Genomic DNA, 14,476 nt, shown 5'->3' with positions numbered 1-14,476 from the left:
TGGTGAAGTTATTAATTACATTTTGGATGGTGTATCAATACACCCAGTCACTACAAAGATACAGGCAACCTTCCTAACTCAGTTGCCGAAGAGGAAGGAAACCGCTCAGGGATTTCACCATGTGGCCAGTGGTAACTTGAAAACATTTACAGAGCTTAATGGCTGTGATATGAGAAAACTGAGGATGGATCAACAACATTGTAGTTACTCCACAATACTAGAAAAATTAAAGGAAAGCCGCACACTCTAGGAGCTCAGATGCAATAATTTAATACAGGTGTATGTAATTATGGTCTGATATCATTGGTTAATTCTCAGATATTAAAAAAATAAAATAACATACCAAAAACATGAATGGATAGCATATGATCATAGACACAATTTGGCTACATAGGCCTACAAACATTTATAATGGCAAAATCACAATAATCACAAAACATAAACCCTGTTTGCAACAAGGCACTAAAGTAATACTGCAAAAAATGTGGCAAAGCAATTCACTTTTGTCCTGAATACAAAGTGTTATGTTTGGGGTAAATCCAATACAACACATTACTGAGTACCACTCTCCATATGTTCAAGCATAGTAATGGCTGCCTCATGTTATCGGTATGCTTGTAATCGTTAAGGACTGGGAAGTTTTTCAGGATACAAAATAAACAGAATGTAGCTAAGTACAGGCAAAATTCTAGAGGAAAACCTGGTTCAGTCTGCATTCCAACAGACACTGGGAGATTAATTCACCTTTCAGTAGGAGAAAAACCTAAAACACAAGGCCAAATCTACACTGGAGTTGCTTACCGAGAAGACAGTGAAAGTTCCTGAGTGGCCGAGTTACAGTTTTGACTTAAATCTACTCGAAAATCAATGGAAAGACCTGAAAATGGTTGTCTAGCAATGATCAAATACCAATGTGACAGCGTAAAGAATTTTGAAAAGAATAACGAGCAGTTGTTACACAATCCAGGTGTGGATTAGAGATTTACCCAGAAAGACTCACAGCTGTAATCGCTACCAAAGGTGCACCTAGAAAGTATTGACTCGTGTGTGAATACTTATGTAAATTACATATTTCTGTATTTCATTTTCATACATTTGCACAAAAAAAACATGTTTTCACTTTGTCATTATGGGCTATTGCGTGTAGATGGGTGAGAATAAAAAAATATATATTTTGAATTCAGGATGTAACACAACAAATGTGGAATGAGTCAACGGTATGAATACTTTCTGAAGGCACTGTACATGGCTCTCAGTCCAAAAAGTATTACATCATATTACAAACACCTTGTACATCAAGGAAAGACGGACTCATAGTCATTCATAATAATTAATATGTTCGTTCACTTATTGACTCTGTCAGTAAGTCAGAGGCCTGGTGCCATATCTAGGGCAATATGAGGCGCTGAACATTCATTTATTGTATAAAACTTTTCATCTTCACGTTTAAAAAAAACATGCTGTCTTCTAATGTTAGCAGAGTAAAATATCAAAAATATTCTGACATGCTAAACTGAGTCAACTCAACTGTGAATGGCCCTGGCGTACCAAAAACGTGTTAAGGGAAGACAGTTTGGATTCTCCCCTATCACATCGCATCCCATTGTGTTGTTGTCCTCCGGTGGCTAGCTAGCTAAAATTGTCCTTTTCCTAAATTAGCCATGGGTGGAAATAGGGATTTTGGACATGTGGTTTTACTTAATTCTCAGTATTGGCCAGTGACTATAACGGTGATTCTGATCTAACCATACATTCATACATTGTGCCCCTGGCCTGAGGGAATGGAAGTTCAATATGTAGCTAGATGTAGAAGGCTAATGTTAAATAGCTAAGGTTGCCCATGAAAAGAAATTAGGCTAGCGAGCAAGGATTTCTATTCTGCCACTGTGTCTTCTTATTGTCTCGGATTTAGGCCTATATATCACAGTCACAATGTATATGAACTAATAGGTTATAGAGCAAACAACGGAATTATTACAACACATAGGTTGTAATATGGCTTTTTTTCTGGCTTGGCTTCCTCAGTAATTTTACCCACGCACTGCTACTCTTTGTGTATGTCATCATGGTCCTGAGCAATGTCTTTGGGTCAAGGCTGACTTGGTCACTTTAGTTCAAGAGTAGGCTGCTACACATAAACTTACCCATATAGGAAAAGTTAAAGAACATTGTATCTTAACCAGCAACGTTTGCCATGTCAAATACCATTGCAATGACTGTTCATTTTGGTGGTCTACAAAGGAAAGTATTTTCTGGGAAAAAGCACAGGATACCTTCACTTCTATGTACTGAATCAGACCACTGTCTGTTCCAGAGAGTTGTTCATTAAAACCAGACCAGGAAAGGTCATGTGCCCAATGATGTTAATTATTAAGCGACTACAAAGGAAACTTCAAATTTACTGTAATTCTTTAAACCACATGGGCCTCTTGTCGTCACATTTACAGAGCTCTTCATTAGCGCACCAGAAAGTACTAAGAATGTTGTAATGAGACCCACTGTGTGACTCCACTTTCGGTCTCCCAAGTGGTGCAGCAGTCTAAGGCACTGCATCTCAGTGCTAGAGGCGTCACTACAGACACCCTAGTTCGAATCCAGGCTGTATCACAACTGGCTGTGATTGGGAGTCCCATAGGGAGGCGCATAGGCCGGTGTAGGCCGTCATTGTGAATAAGAATTTGTTCTTAACTGCCTTGCCTCGTTAAATAAAAAATATCTATATATTACGCCTAAATGCTGACACTCATGTATGGCTTTTGGGGGGGATTGCCAGGAAATTGACTGCAGTGAAATTTGATTATCTTAAAACACTATAAGGATCTGTTGCCATCTTGTGGCCACAAAATGAACAACAAGCAAATTACCTATTTGCATGTGTAAGCAAAGACAGTCAAAGGGGTGAAAATAGTAAAAAGTTGTTCAAAGCAAGGAAGCGCTTGCTTATCCCAGCAAAGGCAAATTGCTTCCTCCCTCCCTTCTGCCCTCGTTCACTTCCCTTTATGAATATGAACGAAGGGTCGAAAAAAAAATTGGGGGGGCAATTCTAACATAGTAACTTCTTTGTGAGAAAGGATGTTTGACATGGTTTTTGTATCACAAACCATTTTTTAAGAAAATCATGATGAAAGTGTCCATTTTAGGCCCTTTTAAACCTACTCATGACCCTTTTATCTGTGAACTGTAGATGATTCAGACATCTTGGTGTCATTTTACTTCTTATAGTTTTCTCTCAAATATGGAGTATGTCTAGATTCTGAAATAAAATGTTTCACATTCATTTATTCAACATAAAAAATACTTATATTAATATAAAAAAAATTACCCTTTTAGGTTTTCCTTATTTTTTTATGTTGTTTGTAACAATATACTCTTCAAACACAACATTTCCAGAGTGGGCTCTCTGGAACTTTTAATGATATGACCCATTGTATACATAGAAATTGAAATATAGGTAATTAACCAATCACAGCCTTCCTTTAGGATTGCACATTCAGCAAATAACCAGCAGAGGGAGTTCCCTTTGAAAACATTTTCAGATTCACTGTGTTGGTGGTGCTCATATAATGTATACTTCAGAATTAGCAGAGAGCCCACTCTGGAAATGTGATGTACTTCTAGATGTATTGTTACAAACAATATGTCTTAAATTGAACAACATTAAAAAGGGTACATTTGAGATATTAATACTAGTATCTTTTATTTTTTTACATTTATTTCAAATGTATAATAAAAAATTGAAATACCATATTTACATAAGTATTCAGATCCTTTACTTAGTACTCTGTTAAAGCGCCTTAGGTAGCGATTGAAGCGTTGAGTCTTCTTGTGTATGATGCTACAAGCTTGACACACCTGTATTCGGTGAGTTTCTCCCATTCTTCTCTGCAGATCCTCTCAAGCTGTCAGGTTGGAAGGGGAGCGTCACTGCACAGCTATTTTCAGGTCTCTCCAGAGATGTTTGATCTGGTTCAAGTCTGGGTTCTGGCTGGGCCACTCAAGGACATTCAGAGCCTTGTCCCGAAGCCACTCCTACCTTATCTTGGCTGTGTGCTTAGGGTCATTGTCCTGTTGGAAGGTGAACCTTCGCCACTGTCTGAGGTCCTGAGCATCCTGAGCACATCTTTTTATCAAGGATTTTTCTGTGCTTTGCTCTGTTCATATTTCCCTCGACCCTGACTGGTCTCCAAGTCCCTGCCGCTGAAAAACATCCCCTCAGCATGATGCTGCCACAACCATGCTTCACCATAGAGATGGTGCCAGGTTTCCTCCAGACGTGATGCTTGGCATTCAGGCCAAAGAGTTCAATCTTGCTTTCATCAGACCAGAGAATCTTGTTTCTCATGGTCTGAGAGTCCTTTAGGTGCCTTTTGGCAAACTCCTAGTGGGCTGTCATGTGCCTTTTAATGAGGAGTGGCTTCCGTCTGGCCCCTCAACCATAAAGGCCTGATTGGTGGAGTACTGCAGAGATGGTTGTCTTTCTGGATGGTTCTCCCATCTCCACAGTGGAACACTGGAGCTCTGTCAGAGTGGCCATCAGGTTCTTGGTCACCTCTCTTACCAAGGCCCTTCTCCCCTGATTGCTAAGTTTGGCCGGGCAGCCAGCTCGAGGAAGAGTCTTGGTGGTTCCAAACTTCTTCCATTTAAGAATGATGGAGGCCACTGTGTTCTTCGGAATAAAGCTGTAACGTAACAAAATGTGGAAAAAGTCAACTGGTCTGAATACTTCCCGAATGCACTGTAAGTCTAAAAAGGGCCTAAAATGGCCACTTACATGACGCAAAATCAAATTTTTATTTGTTACATGCTTCATGAACCACAGGTGCAGACTAACAGTGAAATGCTAACCTTTGCGGGCTTCCCAACAACGCAGAGAGAAAAAAGAGTGTCACAGATATTGTTGTGTTGAAGGGAGGACCAATACGCAGCGGGAATGTCGATGCTCATCTTTATATTTAATAAATAAAGAGACCACGAAAAACCAACAAAACAGGTAGAACGACGAAGGACAGTTTCACAGGCTAAATGAATACTAGCAGTGCAAAATACAACTACCCACAAAACCCAAACCAAACACACACCTAATTATAGGACTCTCAATCAGAGGCAACTAGAAACACCTGCCTCCAATTGAGAGTCCAACACCCAAACCTAAACAAACCAACAAAACAGGTAGAACGACGAAGGACAGTTTCACAGGCTAAATGAATACTAGCAGTGCAAAATACAACTACCCACAAAACCCAAACCAAACACACACCTAATTATAGGACTCTCAATCAGAGGCAACTAGAAACACCTGCCTCCAATTGAGAGTCCAACACCCAAACCTAAACATAAAAAAACTAAACTAGACAGAACGTAGAAATACATACAAAAACACAAACCCTCTGCCACGTCCTGACCAAAACTAAAACAATTACTCCCTCTGCTGGTCAGGACGTGACAGTACCCCCCCCCTAAAGGTGCAGACCCCGACTACACCTAAAAGAAAAGACAAAAACCCCCAAACAACAAAAAATATCCCCCTAAACTAAAGGGAGGGAAGGGAGGGTGGCTGCCGTCAACGACGGCACTGTGCTACACCCACCCCTCCCCAACCCACCTATATAGGAGGAGCTCAGGTGCGGGACGTGGACCTCGCTCCAACTTCGGCGTCGCCCACTTAGGTGGCGCCACTGGCTGCGCCCGGCTGGCGATGGCTGCGCCGGGCAGACGGGCCACTCCGGCTGGGCCGGAGGACAGGCGGGCCACTCCGGCAGATCCGGGCAGACGGCCACTCCGGCTGATCCGGGCAGATGGGCCACTCTGGCATCTCCGGGCAGACGGGCAGCTCTGGCGACTCCTGACTGGCGGGCAGCTCTGGCGACTCCTGACTGGCGGACAGCTCTGGCGACTCCTGACTGGCGGGCCACTCTGGCGACTCCTGACTGGCGGGCCACTCTGGCGACTCCTGACTGGCGGGCAGCTCTGGTGACTCCTGACTGGCGGGCAGCTCTGGCGGCTCCAGACTGGCGAGGCTGGGCTGACGCACTAGATGTCTGATGCGTGGGGTTGGTACTGGACGTGCCAGCCTGGAGACACGCACCTCAAGGCTAGTGCGGGTAGCGGGAAACACTGGACCGTAGAGGCGCACTGGCGGTCTCGAGCGCAGGGTTGGCATCACCCCTTCAGGCTGGATGCCCACTCTCCCCTGGCACATGCGGGGCGCTGGTACTGCGCGTACCGGCCTGAAAATACCAGGCCTCACCACAGCACCTACCCCAAAGCACGGGACCTGTCCAGTCTGTTTCTGTCCAAAAAGGGTACGGGGAGCTGGCCTGGGTCTCCAACCTCGCCCCGCCAAACAGCCCTTGTGCCCCCCCAAAAAGAATTCTTGGGGCTGCCTCTCGGGCTCACTTACCCGCCGTGTTCCCCAGTCCTCGCCAGAATTCCTCCGCTGCTTGGTCCTGGTATGGTGGGTAGTTCTGTCACAAATAATGTCGTTGTGTTGAAGGGAGGACCAATACGCAGCGGGAATGTCGATGCTCATCTTTATATTTATTAAATAAAGAGACCACGAAAAACCAACAAAACAGTTAGAACGACGAAGGACAGTTTCACAGGCTAAATGAATACTAGCAGTGCAAAATACAACTACCCACAAAACCCAAACCAAACACACACCTAATTATAGGACTCTCAATCAGAGGCAACTAGAAACACCTGCCTCCAATTGAGAGTCCAACACCCAAACCTAAACATAGAAAAACTAAACTAGACAGAACGTAGAAATACATACAAAAACACAAACCCTCTGCCACGTCCTGACCAAAACTAATACAATTACTCCCTCTGCTGGTCAGGACGTGACAAAGAGAGAAAAAAGAGAAATCATAGAAAAAATGTACACAAGGAATAAATACACGATGAGTAATGTTAACTTGGCTATATACACATGGTACCAGTACCGAGTCGATGTGCAGGAGTACGAGGTACTGTACAGTGGCAAGAAAAAGTATGTGAACCCTTTGGAAATACCTGGATTTCTGCATAAATTGATCATAAAATTTCATCTGATCTTCATCTAGGTCACAACAATAGACACACACAGTCTGCTTAAACTAATAATACAAACAATTATACGTTTGAATGTCTTTATTGAACACACCATGTAAACATTCACAGTGCAGGGTGGGAAAAGGATGTGAACCCTTGGATTTAATAAATGGTTGACCCTCCTTTGCCAGCAATAACCTCAACCAAACGTTTTCTGTTGCGGATCAGACCTGCACAACGGTCAGGAGGAATTTTGGACCATTCCTCTTTACAAAACTGTTTCAGTTCAGTAATATTATTGGGATGTCTGGTGTGAACCGCTCTCTTGAGGTCATGCCACAGCATCTCAATCGGGTTGAGGTCAGGACTCTGACTAGGCCACTCCAGAAGGCGTATTTTCTTCTGTTGAAGCCATTTTGTTGTTGATTTAGTTCTGTGTTTTGGGTCTTTGTCCTGTTGCATCACCCAACTTCTGTTGAGCTTCAATTGGCGGACAGATAGCCTAACATTCTCCTGCAAAATATCTTGATAAACTTGGGAATACATTTTTCTGGCGATGATAGCAAGCTGTTCAGGCCCTGAGGCAGAAAAGCGGCCCCAAACCATGATGCTCCCTCCACCATACTTTACAGTTGGGATGAGGTTTTGATGTTGGTGTGCTGTGCCTTTTTTTCTCCACACATAGTGGTGTGTGTTCCTTCCAAACAACTCAACTGGGGCGGCAGGTAGCCTAGTGGTTAGCATTGGGCCAGTAACTGAAAGGTTGCTAGATTGAATCCCCGAGCCGACAAGGTAAAAATCTGTCATTCTGCCCCTGAACAAGGCACTTAACCCACTGTTCCTAGGCCGTCATTGTAAATAAGAATTTGTTCTTAACTGACTTGCCTGGTTAAATAAATAAAAAACTGTAGTTTCATATGTCCACAGAATATTTTGCAAGTAGCGCTGTGGAACATCCAGGTGCACTTTTGCAAACTTCAGATGTGCAGCAATGTTTCTTTTGGACAGCAGTGGCTTCTTCCATGGTGTCCTCCCATGAACACCGCTCTTGTTTAGTGTTTTACGTATTGTAGCCAAGGGGTTCACATATGTTTTCCAACTTACACTGTGAATGTTTAAATGATGTATTCAATACAAACAAGAAAAATACAAAATTGAGTTTAAGCACACTATGTTTGTTTATTGTTGTGACTTAGATAAAGATCAGATCAAATTGTATGACGAATTTATGCAGAAATCCAGATAATTCCGAAGGATTCACATACTTTTTCTTGCCACCGTAATTCAGGTAGATACTGTATGTAGATATAGGTAGGGGTAAAGTGACTAGGCAACAGGATAGATAATAAACAGTAGCAGCAGCGTATGTGATGAGCCAAAAGAGTTATTGCAAAAAGGGTCAATGCAGATAGTCCGGGTAGCTTTCTGGTTAACTATTTAGCAGTCTTATGGCTTGGGGGTAGAAGCTGTTCAGGGTCCTGCTGGTTCCATACTTGGTGCGTCTGTACCGCTTGTGATGTGGACACCGAGGCACTTAAAGCTATCAACCCACTCCACTACATCCGCATCAATGTGGATGGGGGCGTGCTCGCCCCTCTGTTTTCTATAGTCTACGATCAGCTCTGTTGTCTTGCTGACGTTGAGGGAGAGGTTGTTGTCCTAGCAGCACACTGCTAGGTCATGTCCTGGCACAACACTGCCAGGTCACTGACTTCCTCCCTATAGGCTGCCTCATCGTCGTCAGTGATCAGGCCTACCACCGTCGTGCTGTCAGCAAACTTAATGATGGTGTTAAAGTCATGCGTGGCCATGCAGTCATTGGTGAACAGGGAATGTTGAGGTTCAGCGTTTATCATGATTTTCTCAAAAATGGTTTGTGATACAAAGGTAAAAAGCATGTCAAACATCCTTCCTCCTAATGAAGTTTCTATGTGAGAATTGACAGAACAATCTGAGATATAAAAATATATATTCGGCCTATGCTGGCATGGAATCCCCCAAGGACCTTCCTTTAGATACACTATGGAAGTGTATTTACTGTATTTACTTATGTCAAAATTTGGCTTGGATGTTGTATGGTTATAATATTAATCGTTTTTTATCTCATAAAAACAGACAAATCCTTACTTTTAGGAAAACAATATGCTTTTGCTCATAGGTGTGGGAAGGTGTGCCCCTTTCTATTCAATGAGGTCATATCTGGACAATATTTCTGTCCGTTTAGGGGACAAGTTTTGGCTCAAAGCACTCCAAGAGGCAAACGTTCTGTTGAGCTTTAGTCAGCAACTGTAGCCTCGAAGTTAGCAACTACAACTTCGAAGACGCATTAAAATGTTGGCTGCATATGACATATATATTGTGATTTGAGAATTATTACCGTCTTAAAAACTAAACTTTGGAAACCATTAATTGTATTTGTTGAAGTAGTAATCAGCAGTTGTATTAACCTACTGTAACGACTTTGCTGTACTTATGGTAGCCTAGGCCTACTCTTTAGTGGTTCTTTACCTGCACAGAGTCAGAAAGATGTTGCATAATGCCACCAGGCAGGACCTGGCCATTCTGCCACCCTAGGCTAGACCAAAAAAATTGCTGCCCCTACTAGAAGTCCCAGTAAGCAAAATGACGTTGAAAAGACGTCTAAAATACTTATTTTCCAGATGTTGAAATCAGGTTCATTTTAGGTTCTGAATTAAAGTTGAAACTACATCATTTCTAGACATCTATGTTTTGGCCAAATCAAGGCTGGTCCAGACCTGTCAAAATCTTAACTAAACATAGACGTCTGCCTCAAAAAAAGATGTCCAAAAGGCGTCAGTGTTGTCCCGTGCTTACTGAAGAATAGCCTACAGTGTCACCTGAAAAGCAATTTTATGAATGCCCATCCATGTGGGCTCCCGAGTTGTGCAGCGGTCTAAGGCACTGCATCTCAGTGCAAGAGGCATCACTACAGTCCCTGGTTTGATTCCAGGCTGTATCACATCTGGCTGTGATTGGGAGTCCCATAGAGCAGCGCCCAGTGTAGTCTGGAGTAGGCCAGCATTGTAAATAAGGATTTTTTTCTTTATTGACATGCCTAGTTAAATAATATGTGGTAGGCCCACTGTTTTTAACACTTCCTGTTGCATTGGCTTTATTAGTCCTGATTCCTGTAATTAATACATTTGCCTATTTAAACTTAGAATATCAGCTACCCAACTTTATCAGGAGTTATCCTGAGCCTATTTGCAATGCATTTACACAGCGGGAAATGCATAAGTATTTATTTTTCGTTATGATCAGGATACAAACTTGAAACACTGATCATGACAATTTAGCCCACTGGATTAAACTCCTGGGTAGCAGTTGTAGCCTGATTGTCCATTCCACGTTGTCTATTTTACTTTGACCTGTCCTGTTTTTAGGATATTTGGTTTGTTAACATGTCAGCGCATTTTGTATTTGATTGGGCGCCATTTAGGTTAGGATATTTGATCGGAGAAACATGCACGATGTAAAAACTTTCCATCTCATTACACTGTCATACATTTTATATCCAGCTTGTAGGCTACAGAAAAGGCCACATACTGTTTCTACTACATGATTTATGTTGGAGGATTTTTTTTTGACATAATGTTGGTGGAGTGCCGCAGCGATTCATCTCTCCAACAGCACCCTGGAGAGGTGCGCTGGGAATGGACAAGATACATATTTTGCATCCCTGCCTTTGACAAAACTTATCACAGGGCGGCATCAGCAGTCACCTAAAAATCCCATATTCCAATGGTTGAGAGAGAAATGGTCATTGTTTGGGGCAGTATTATGTGAGGTTTTGTGTTGTTGGAGGTGCGCCTTGGACAGTAGCTCAGAAAATGCCGCCCTCGTCAATCTGCCGCAATAGGCAGCCGCCTCCTGCACTTTGTATACCAGGGTTGGCTGGCCTTCTCTAGTCACTCGTAGGCTCAGTCACTGGTATACTTTTATTTACAAAGCCATTTTGGGTTTACTACCTTTTTATTTGGGCATTTTTATTGTTCAGAAATGTGGTGGGTACTCTCTTCGTTCGCAGGACTGTATCCTGCTAACTGTTCCAAATGTCCGAACTGAATTTGGTAAAAGGGCTTTTATGTCCTCTGCGCCATCGTCTTGGAACGCCTTACAAAATACTTTTAAACTGGAAGAACTTGTCCCGATTGGTATTTTTTAAATAACTGATGAATGATCTTGAGACTGATTCCCTGACCTGTCAATGTTTTTTAATTTGCAGTTTTTGATTCTGTTATACTCTTGTGAATTCTATGTTTTTTTTACTAGATTACTAGTAGTTTTTCATGTTGTTTGTCTGTCATTTTTGTAATGACTTGGTGCTGCCTATCTTGGCCAGGACGCTCTTGAAAAAGAGATTTTAACTCTCAATGAGCCCTTCCTGGTGAAATAAAGGTTGAATAAGAGAAATAATGAGCGGGCCGGCCCTGCCACCAGGTGTCACATTTTCCCTACTTGACTTCGGTGAGTAGCCTACCTTTTTGTTGAGAAGGGAGGGATCATTCACGAGTTCACTGAAAGTATGTGATTATTTTTGCAACAGACTCGCATACTAGGCTAGTCCAAGCATAACGTTGTCTTCAATTTTCTCATGTCATTTTATTCGTTCATTTCGGCTTTTGAGCTCCAAAAGGTACATTGCTCTGACGCACCGGAGGATGAATGGAGAAAGTAAGCAAAACGACCCCAGGTACTCAAGAAACTGGACTAGGCTACTCGTCGGTGGATAACTTTACATTTTAATCCATGTCGTGTTTATTCTTTGTCGTTGTGCTTTTTTAACTCCACACACATCTCCTAATTCTTAAACATGTCTGAAGAAGATACGGGGTTTCCTAACGAGTTGCTGGGTAAGAAACTTTAACAGTAATGTAATTTATTTGGCCTAAAATTAACCTTACTACTCTTGCATTGTAATGGTTCATTGTAAATTTCTTAACGACTATGGGGGGGATAAACATGCCATGTCAGCTGTTTTCTCAAGTTTTCGAGCTCCACCTGATTGCCACATACATTTGTACACAAAGTTGGAGAGAAGAACTGGAGCTGTTCTTCTCATCTCTTGAGAAATTCCCTCAGAGTGTGATGACACCATTGGGATGACATATGCCTCCTCTAGGATAGACCAATGTATGGATAAACCATTGTCATACTACGCAGAGCACAGGACATACAACAAGCCCAGACGGCCATATGAGATTTCTTCAGTTATCCTCACAGGTCTTTCAAAATGTTGCCTTTTTCTTTTGAGAATGGACACTAATCAAGTTATGGAACCATCACGAAAACAACTGCAAAAAAACTGTTTTCAGACATTAGTTTCAGAGAACTGTGGATACATAAATAGAAGTCCAAACATGGCAGTCTGGGCCATGTTGGGAAATCTCCCTGTCTGTAAATGTTCTGATCTGAGTTGATGACCTCATGTCCAGAGAGTGATGTAATCAAGAGTTTCCCCCACTCTTGCCAGGATTCCCTGAAGAAAAACAAAACTACAAAATGTTTTAGGTGCCTCACCAAAACTAATCAGTCCTTCCCTCAGCTGGTTTCTTGGTTGGCATCTGACTTCCCTCTTAATATAAATTTGACAACGGAGTCATGAAACCTGTAAGAGGCCGACGCTGGTTAAAGCTGTGTTTGGTACAAAATGAAGCAATAATATTACTCTGACTGCTATTACATGGGAGAAAAAAGTGCACCAATGTTGAATAGCTAACCTCCCTAGCACTGCCATATGGCCTGGGGTAAACCCACTGTCTATGGACTGTGTGGTATTTTCAATACTTCTGAGTTTCTTTTTGAGTGTAGTGGTTACGAAACTGACATTAGGTCCACTGTTGATACAACTGTTAAAAAAAACAGCTCAATGCAGGCAAAGTGAATCCTAAGTTGGGTTGTTTTCCTATCAAAAAGCATTTCTGCTTCTGTTATTCATGATTTCCCAGGCCAAGTATGAGTTATTTTGGATTTATAAAGGCCTCCGATAAGCCTAGCCCTGAACATGCAGTAGAGGAAACGATAGCATGATCGTATCAATCTTCCAATTGTTCCTCCTAGAGAGTGTAAGAGATGCCGTGGGAAGGAAGATCAAGCTCACCTTGAAGAAGAGGTTGAAACTGGAGGTCAAAGGTGACAAACTGGAGAACCGAGTGCTGGTAAGACATCAGGCCTTTATTCTAGGCCCCCGTATAATTGGTTTCTCATTGTGCAGTTCTCTAAATGTAGTGTTACATGTGCAGACACAACACAACCCTTCTATGTAGGAGAACATCAACTTGTCATTCTGAGCACCCCAGTGTTTGTAATTTTCCTCATTCTCTCAAGGTTTACATGTTTCTCAGCAAAACCTTGTTCCTGTGCCTCATTCACATAACAGCAGGCCTGCAGTCGACTATTTGACCATAGAACGTTTGAAACACAACCTCACCACTTTCTGTGGACTTGACAGACTGAAATCAATGTATTGACAACCTGAAACAATTTTGTCTGTGGTGTAATATTCTTGTTACTTTGTATGCAGAATATTGGATTTTGATGGTTAAATGTTACATTTTAAATGTTACAGGATGAACCTCCACAACTGTCTAATTTTTGTTAGCAACTTCAGAGCACTTTCAAAAGATAGCCAAAACTTATTGTGTTTCAATTGGAATATCAGTTGCCTCCATCAAACCCAAGGAAGACCAGAGACGCTTCGGCCTCTTTCCAAACAAAATTCTTTATAAGGTGTTGCAAGCTGATCTTCTTTAACCCTAAGCCCTGGGCTGTGTTCATTAGGCATCGAATGGAAGAAAACAGACTAATACATTTTATTTGCGCCTTTCAAAATACCCAAGAACACCTACAGAATAAGAAACACTCTTTTTCATTTTCCGTTGTAAAACGTTTTCCATTGCATGCCCTAATGAACACAGCCCTGTATACAGACACTATTCATTCTCCCCTCATACTTAGCAACTTCATCATCCTTTAACCCTTTCCTCTAAGCTGTGGGCCAGCAAAGACATGAAAAGCATCAGACCCAACTTTCAAAAGACATTTGATCCCTCAGTCTCAGTGTAGTATTGCGTAAGAGGAAGAACAATGGATAAAGCGGTGTGGGAGTAGGCCTACTATTGGAAATGGGCCTATCATGTTTCATGTAACTGCATGTCTCTAAACCCCGTGTGTGTGTGTAGAATATTACTCAGCAGACAACGTATAACACTGTGTATGTGGATTTAAAAAAGTAAGCTTCTTGGACACTCTTGGCATGCTAATGTTTGCTGCACCACCCTCGAGTAAACGGACAAAAACAAGGTTCCGTTTTAATTGTAGAACATGTGCAGCTGACTAGCTTTGGGAGATACAATGAAACACCTATCTGTTTCCTAGTTAATAAAAAGGACAAATGTTGGCAACTGATTTTAAACACGTA

General features: G+C 42.1%; 1 protein-coding gene across 1 annotated transcript in view; it reads left to right on the top strand.

Annotated features, from left to right (window-relative positions):
* Positions 1-11,558: 11,558 nt before the first annotated feature.
* Positions 11,559-14,476, top strand: part of LOC115175879 (F-actin-uncapping protein LRRC16A) — a 29,720-nt gene continuing 26,802 nt past the window's right edge. Inside the window, exons 1-2 of the mRNA XM_029735485.1 lie at positions 11,559-11,909; positions 13,117-13,214. Of these exons, the coding sequence (XP_029591345.1) occupies positions 11,870-11,909; positions 13,117-13,214 (138 nt within the window). The 5' untranslated portion in view covers positions 11,559-11,869. The remainder of the gene's footprint in view (positions 11,910-13,116; positions 13,215-14,476) is intronic.

This window comes from Salmo trutta, chromosome 36 (assembly GCF_901001165.1).
Source record: "Salmo trutta chromosome 36, fSalTru1.1, whole genome shotgun sequence".
NCBI lineage: Eukaryota > Metazoa > Chordata > Actinopteri > Salmoniformes > Salmonidae > Salmo > Salmo trutta.
This window is presented reverse-complemented; position numbering and strand designations above follow the sequence as displayed.